This window comes from Vidua macroura, chromosome 10 (assembly GCF_024509145.1).
Source record: "Vidua macroura isolate BioBank_ID:100142 chromosome 10, ASM2450914v1, whole genome shotgun sequence".
Lineage (NCBI taxonomy): Eukaryota > Metazoa > Chordata > Aves > Passeriformes > Viduidae > Vidua > Vidua macroura.
This window is the reverse complement of record NC_071580.1, coordinates 10,055,289-10,062,694: the sequence shown is the minus strand read 5'-3', so window position 1 is coordinate 10,062,694 and position 7,406 is coordinate 10,055,289. Positions and strand designations below refer to the sequence as shown.

At 51.6% G+C, this 7,406-nt stretch overlaps 1 protein-coding gene across 2 annotated transcripts; it reads right to left on the bottom strand.

The window, feature by feature from the left end:
* Positions 1–2,837: 2,837 nt before the first annotated feature.
* RTP2 (receptor transporter protein 2) lies at positions 2,838–6,106 on the bottom strand. Of its 2 annotated transcripts, XM_053986435.1 has the most exons (3): positions 6,083–6,106; positions 5,311–5,470; positions 2,838–4,305 (listed from the first exon to the last, which is right to left on the bottom strand). In XM_053986435.1, the coding sequence occupies exons 2-3, from the start codon at positions 5,454–5,456 to the stop codon at positions 3,531–3,533; spliced, it is 921 nt and encodes a 306-aa protein (XP_053842410.1). In that variant the 5' UTR covers positions 5,457–5,470; positions 6,083–6,106; the 3' UTR covers positions 2,838–3,530. The 2 variants fall into 2 exon arrangements, with proteins under 2 accessions (XP_053842410.1, XP_053842409.1); XM_053986434.1 differs by lacking the exon at positions 6,083–6,106 and having other exon boundaries at positions 5,311–5,548.
* Positions 6,107–7,406: the final 1,300 nt, after the last annotated feature.

The window sequence follows — 7,406 nt, the reverse complement described above, 5'->3', positions numbered from 1 at the left end:
GCTCAGATGTGAGCTGAGGCAGAGATAAAACTCTGCCGGACATCTCTGCGTCAGAGACTGTGAGAATCTCCACTCTGGAGAGAGCTTAAAATAATGGGGGCTGTTTCCTCCCATGTTCCTGGATCCAGGGCTGGGAGCTGGGCTATTGATCCCTATTTTCATATGGCACAGAACTGAACAACAGCACCAGGCTCCTCTGCGTTGATGACAGGGAGGAGGGCGGTGGGTCTGGCTGGCTCACAGGTCTGCTAACACTTCCAGAGACATCATGGGAATAAAGGAGAGGAGAGAGAAAAAGCAAAATAAAGGCCTGTTCCCCTGAGCATTAAACCATCATCTGTAGGATCTGAGCCTAGACAGCCCTGGGGCACATTAAAAAATATTGCTGGCCTTGAACAGATCACTGGTGAATACAGATTCTCCCCCACCTCCCGTCAATAGCTTTGCCGGGAAATCCCCGACCCAGCCCAGCCCTTGCCCCCCACTCACGGAGTGCCAGCCCCGAGTGACCTACGGGCACTGCGGTGGCTGCAGGGTGGGCTGGGAACAGGCAGCCGAGGAGGAAAGTGAGACCAACAATGGGCTTTGAATTTCTGGCACCTCGCAACCTGCCAGAGTGGTGAGAGCTTCTCTCCAGGGAGACAGGCGTGGAGACAGCTATTTATCAGTCTGGCTGTGGTGAAAAGCCAGCAAAACATCCCTGGGTGAAGTTTTGCTGTCCCTGGCTGCGAGTGCCAGGCATGAGCTGAGAGCTGGCTGTAGCAGAGCCCAATCTCAAACAGACTGGTGGGGGCAGACAGGACCTGCACAGAACCCACAGCATCCTTCTTCCTTCATCCCCTGGGATGGGCTTGCTGCTCCCATGACAGCTGCAGGCCTGGCCAGGCCAGGGGTGCTTGCTCTGAACCCAAAAGTGCCAGGAGCCACAGAAAGAAAAATTTTGAAGACAGTTTGCTAAGAAACTAGTAATGGTCACAGCTGCATGTTGGAAAGGGGTATCCTGGAAAAGACCCCAAAAATGAGGCCATGGCTGAGAAGCCCATGTATGCACAGGTGGCTCTGAGTACTGGGGAGGAGATGAAGGGGCTGCATGAGGGAGGGGACATGCTTGCACAGGATGAAGACACAGGCAGGCAAGAAGGCAGCAGCGACAAGGGGACCAGGGGAAAAGGAGCATATTCACACAAGGCCATGGAAGAGGGAGCACAGGAGGTGTGTAAAAGACTTGCAGGGGAGCAAGAGGTGGGTCTGCCCTTGTAAAAGAGCAGAGAGACTCAAGCAGGAAAATAAGGACTCCTGCAGGGATGTAGTCTCCACCAGAGTTAGCATCTCAGGCAGAGGCAAGGGAGTTCCCACTCAGCAGCTGGGTGGCTGGGGAGGCGGCAGACAGCCCAGATGTCACACTGTGACACGAAATAACTCACAGAAGCAGGCTAGATGTAAAAGGAAAGAAAAAAAAAAACGAAAAAGCAAACTTTATTTTCTGACTCCACTATATATACAATAGCAAAAATGATAGTGGATTGGAGGGCGAAACTCCTACCTCTTCAACTACACTGGTCAAACCAACAGTCTATCAATTCTGTCCACTCACAAAGAAGAATGCAAAACAATTATTATTTACATGAACAGTGTGTGAGAAAACTCAGTTGAAAGATGTAAATATCAGAAGGCATAGGAACTTTTAGAAGAACTTTAAAACTCAAAAGAATAGGGTGACTCCCAGACATGGTAACTAGGGCTGGGAAAACCTCAGCATGGAAAGAAGAGGGCTATGGGCAATGGCAGCGAGAAACTTGGCCGTATCTTTGCTGGCGGGGAGGGAGCGGGCTGCTCCCAGCCCAGGAGGGAAGGAAGCTGGTCCGGGCAGCAGGATCAGCCTCATCCGAGCACAGTCCCGGCAATGCCGCAGCAGAAGCACTCATCAGAGGCAGTCACTCACAGACCAATCCCCACGCAGGGTGGGCTTTGGGGACACCATGCTACAGGGCAGCAGCTGGTCACAGAAATAGGAGGGAGGGCATCCCCCATGTGGGGAATGCTGTCCCGTCCCAGTGCTGGCGGGTCACTGGTCCCAGTGGCTCCCAGAGCAGTGCCGGAGATCTGCAGCTCCATCTGGTGGCTCCGCGGCCAGGGCTGCTGAGGCTACAGAGAGAAGGTGCTGGTGAAGGGAAGAGTTCGTGGGATAAAAGCAGATTAGAACACTTAAGAAACCAAATCCACACGGCGTCTGGACCACACAGCTTTCTTGTTATATTCATTTTTTTAACCAATAGCCTGCAGGTTGCCTAGCTGAGAATAAAGACGAACCTTACAGTAGCAGAAAAAGTAGCATAAAAGGCCCTTCAGAATACTGCAGGGAACAGAGGACAGCATCTGGGAAGCTGCACAGCCAGGGATTGATTTTGTGTGAGTCACAGTGAGTTTGGTTATTTTTTTTCCTTCAGCCCATCATTCTTCCACTAATTTAGTCACAAAATCTTTGATATCATACCCATCTCCAGGACCAAATAATTTGCAAAGCCAGGAGAGGATAGATACAGCTGCCTCAGTGGTTCCGCAGGTCTGCTCCTTGTTGGACTAATTTGACAGACAGGCCTAAAATCAATTTCAGTACCTGAAGTAGTTTGGGGGTTGTTCAATTCAGCTTTTGCTTCTCAGGTAAGCAGCATGTCCCCTGGTGTCTTTGTTTCAGCTCCTCCACCACACAGGCAGTGCATGAATCAGAGAGAAAACAGCAAAGAAGAGAGAGCCATGAATGTGTTAGAAACCCCCACTTAACCCCTGCAATCAGCATCCTAGCACAGCAGGTGCCTGCAAGGAAGGTAAGAGTCAGGATGTTAGGCTGCATGGGGACAGCATGTTTCCTCCCAACTTTATGACACCCACCAGGTCCCTAAAGCCCTGCAGGGTGAAGTAGCAGAAGGCAAGAGTCTGCATCTTCGCCTTTGCCCGGACCCTGTAGCCCAATATTTGCAATTTCCGCATAATTGGGGCATGAACTTTGGACTTGCTGCCACAGCCTTCTTGCACTTGCCAAGTTTGGCACCCTTTGCCCCCTCTGCAGGGTACCCAGACAGCTGGCCAAAGGCAGGACATACTGGGCATGTGCCTCCCTGTAAGCAGAGCTCTGCTGTGAGATAAAAACAGCCCCGAGCTTCCCTTCGAGATGCCCACACACACCTAGAAAAAGCTTTTGAGAAATTAAAAAGCACAAATGCATTCTTGGGCTGAAGAGAAGGGGATTGCTTTATTCTTGCAAGCAATAAACCTAATCCTGTGCATGGGGTACCTGGGAGATTCATCCTCATATAGAATATGTCCCATAAGAATCCATCAGACCCATCAGTCTTCCAGAGACTGTGGGACAAGGTGCCTGGTTGAGGCATCCCAATGTGTTGCCATGCCACCAGGAGCTGGGGAGTTTGCTGAGCCAAGAGCCAGGGCTGATCTTGGGTACCCAATTTTCCAGGCAGTTCATCAGCTTCCCTGGCCATCTCCCCACTCCTCTTTGTGATCCCCAGGTCCTTCTACAGAATGGGAAAATAAAGCACAATGAAGATTATCAGTGCCAAAACACAGAGCAAAGAGCTGCCGATGCAGCAACACCGTTTCCAGGGGAAGTTGCTGTTGGAGGGTGAGGGGTGGTGGATCGGGGCTTCATGGGGCCTTAAGCCCTGGTGTTTTGGGGTCTGAGAGGTCCTGGACACATTTGTATTCCAGGCAACCCGTGCTGGGGCTGACTGCAACTTAGTGTGATGGGTCCTGGCCTTGCCCACACCAATCAAGGGCTTGCAGTCATCTGATCCCAGGGATGACCGTGATTCCGTGCAATCGGTTCCGGCCTCCGCCTTATTTTTTAAGGACTTCCAGACATCTGATGGCCAGGCCAGCCCTGACTCGATGCTGTGCATCCTGGCCTTGTCCTCATCCATCAAGGGCTTCCAGGCATCCAGTGCCGGGGCTCTCTGTGACCTGTTGCAAATGCCGAGCTCACAGGCCTCGCAGTGGGCACGGTCGTGTGGGCCCATCACTGGTGTATCCACCACGACTTCCAGGAGGTCAGAGGGCTGGACAGGCTTCTTGTAGAAATACTGGAGGATCTTTATCACCAGGTTGTGCAGAATTGTCTCCACAGTGTCCAGGCTGAACTCAGGATCCTCCAGCCGGGAGTTAGGGCAGCGCCTGCATTTCTGGCGAAAGATTCGCATCGATACTGTGCCACAGCCTTGGCAGTGGCACATGTGGAACAGGATGTGCACTTTGGCGGAAGACCAGTTATAAAAGCACTGGGAGCAGTGAAACCTGTCAGGGCAAAGAGGAGACCAGCTCATCCCAGGTGCCCCATGCTGAGCTAGAGGCTTTTGGCAGTCAGTAGGGATGAGGGTTAACACAGACTATAGACTAACTTCACTCATGCAAGCTTTACACCAAGCTGTCCTCCCCCTAATAGCATGATACCAGTCTGGGAAGTTCACCACAGATGTGAGCTGAGGGCTGGTCCCAGCATAAAAGATTTCAGAAGCCAGGCTGTCTTTTGGGATCCTGGTCCCACTGCCAAAAGCAGGGGCCCTTGGAGTGGGAAGCATCAGGTCCCTGTTTGGGACTCCAGCCCCTCACCCATGCTGGCTCATCACAGCTCAGTGGAAAGCCAGCATCAAGCCCAAGTCTGAGTAAGACAATAAAAAGAAGCAAAATAGAAGGAAGGTGTGGGTGGAGGGTGCAGGGCAGGTGAAGAGCTATCTTGAGGAGCCAAAAGGTGTGCAGCTCACAGCTCTTCGTCTTGCGCAATCTGCATGGGGGTCTCCATTTGCTGCCACTCAGGCAGGGTGTCTGAACAATGCTCAGGGTGGAAATGTTTGGGATGGGGCTTCTCATGAGCAATGCAGAGCCACAGCCTCCCTCTGCCCAAGGCCCTGCAGACTGGTGCAGGTGCAGCAACTCTCCTTCCCCTCACTGTCTGAGTGCAAACCCAGAAGATTTGGTACTAGTGAGGTATAACTTCCCCTACTTGCTGAAGGAGCTCTTTTCGTCTTGACAACGACATGGAGAAATTCTGGCCAAAAAAGCAGCTGCCCTTTGGACCTGCTGAACTATTGTCCCCTCTAAATACCATATTTTCCAGTTTGGCATTAATCCACTGAGATTCAAATAAAAATGAAGAAACCCTTTGCAGCCTCATCCACCTCCAACTCCCCCTTTTGCTCAAAAACCTGTTTCCTGCAAGCAAATTTTGAAAAAGGAAAAGGTCCACATGGCAACTCATCAACCCTGATCCCACTCCAACAGGGACTGTCAGCAGACCCTTACTTCCCAAGAGCACGGCGCTGCACAAACTCCTTCCAGCCAGGCCTGCAGGCTTGCACCTGCAGGGCATCATCCTCCAGAAGTGTCCACGGATCTGTTATGTTCATTTCTTCCATCTTCACTGCAAAAATGTGCTGCCACGTGCTCATAGTTCCACTTGAAGCTGGGGAAGGGGTAGTGACCAAGCTTGAAAGTCAAGCTTGCAGCTCCTGAATGCACATATGCAACTGCCTTTTCCCTATACTTTTCCTCTTTGTACAATGTTTTTGTGCTTGGAGAGGGGAACCTTTGCTCCTGCATGTCCAGCACCGCCCCATCCCAATCTCTGGGTCAACAGTCTCTGCTGACACTGCACCAGGTCTTGGCCAGGTGAAATGTCCCCTAAGGCAAATACAAGGTGTGTTTCCTCAATATATGTACATGAACCCCTGACCTTGGAAAGCCACAATGCTGCTCTGTCCATAGGCAGAAGGACTAGAAACAAAACCCCCTGCCAGGCTGCCATGCCCATCACATTCATGGCAGTGGGGAGAACTTAGAGAGATTTGCCCAGCTTAGGAATAATGAAAGTGAAACCCATTGAAAATGCAGGACTCAGCAGCTGATAAAGCTCCAGATAACCTTATCTCTCCCAATAGCTACCACCAACCATGGGCTATTTTTACCAATTTTCAGCCAATTTGAGCAGAAAAAGGCCTAACATGAAACTTCAGGGTGGAAAGTTGGGGAGGATAGCAGGGTACACAAAACCAAAAGAGATGAAGTGTGCTCTAACCTGAGAGCACTCAGGCAAGGTATAAACAGCAGGGCTGGGGCCGCCTGCAGCCCTCTGCCTCCCAGCTCACAGGAAATCCCATGGAGAGCAATGCAGGACAAATCCAATGGAGAGAAAGCAGGTTAGATAAGATGCCAAATGATAACAGGGCTTGAGTTTGAGAAAGATCTTGATAAGGCAGGTCCTGAATCTCTGTAGCTCCAGGCAGTCCATGTAGGTAAATCACAGGAACCACAGCCTGGCAGGGAGGCTCTAATTTTTGCTGCTGGAAGGGAAAAGCCAGTAAGTCGTTTTTACCAACAGCCCTATAACACCTTCACAACCTGTGCTGCCCCTCCTGTGAGAGCGGAGGCAGGAGACACCGGAGATGCCAGGGCAGAGCAAACCTTCAGATTCCACATTTTCCTTCTTTGAGGTTCCTTCCACTCTTGATTACACCTTGATACCATCATCTGGAGCAGGGCTGGAAGGACAGAAAGTGCTTGGAAGCAGACAAAGTCTTCGGGAGGCTTATGAAGGAAGCCCTAACCTATGGATAGACCCTGAGTCACCCCTTTGTCAAGACCCCTGTCATGGGTTCATTGGGTCTGCTTGGGCTGGGGCAGGGAACTACAAGCAGGACAATGAAGGAGGGATCATCCCACCAGTGTTTTCAGTGTTCACAGAAGGGAGCTGGGGGACATCCCTGGCTCAGGGCTGGTGCATGAGGAGGAAGAGATGAAGCAGCAGATCTTTCCAGCCTCCTCTCATTCATTTCCCTAGGGCCGCCATGTCTATAGGTTCATTATAGAAGACCCCTTCATGCATCCTGCCACAGAGGGGTCTTCAGGGCTACAAATCTCATGGTGCAGAAGGTGGGAGCTAAGAAGGGAAAGGGTTGGCCTCACAGCTGGCCATCATGGCCAAGCATGGCATGGGGACCCAGCCAGCAGCACGGTGACCAGGATGGAGCCCCCACCCTGCAGCATCTGCCTGTCCTCTTGACACCTTCTGTGTTATTGTCCAAGATTTACCCGGGGGGTTGAATGCAGGAAAGACCTTCCCTTTACATTTGGGCATGCCTGTGTTAAACACCTCCAGCTATTTTGAGGAGGAGAAGCCCCTTGGGGACACTGTCATATTCACCCAAACAAGGATCTGTGGTTTCAGCCCAGCTTTTCCTCCTCAAGGCTGCTGACACAGGGCAGAGGGATTGTCTCCACAGGACAGGCACCACTCCCCATACTTCCCACCCCAGGGGCCAAAACACTGTCCCTCTGGCACACTGCTCAGTGGGAATACAGTGGCATACCTGGTTCCTGGTGTGGGAATGGGTCCCTGCCTT

Excerpts from the sequence above, each read along its gene's own strand:
- RTP2 (XM_053986435.1), bottom strand. The coding sequence starts at position 5,456 with ATGAGCACGTGGCAGCACATTTTTGCAGTGAAGATGGAAGAAATGAAC. Across the intron at positions 4,306-5,310 it reads CAGCGCCGTGCTCTTGGGAA|GTTTCACTGCTCCCAGTGCT; the intron begins GTAAGGGTCTGC and ends TTGCCCTGACAG.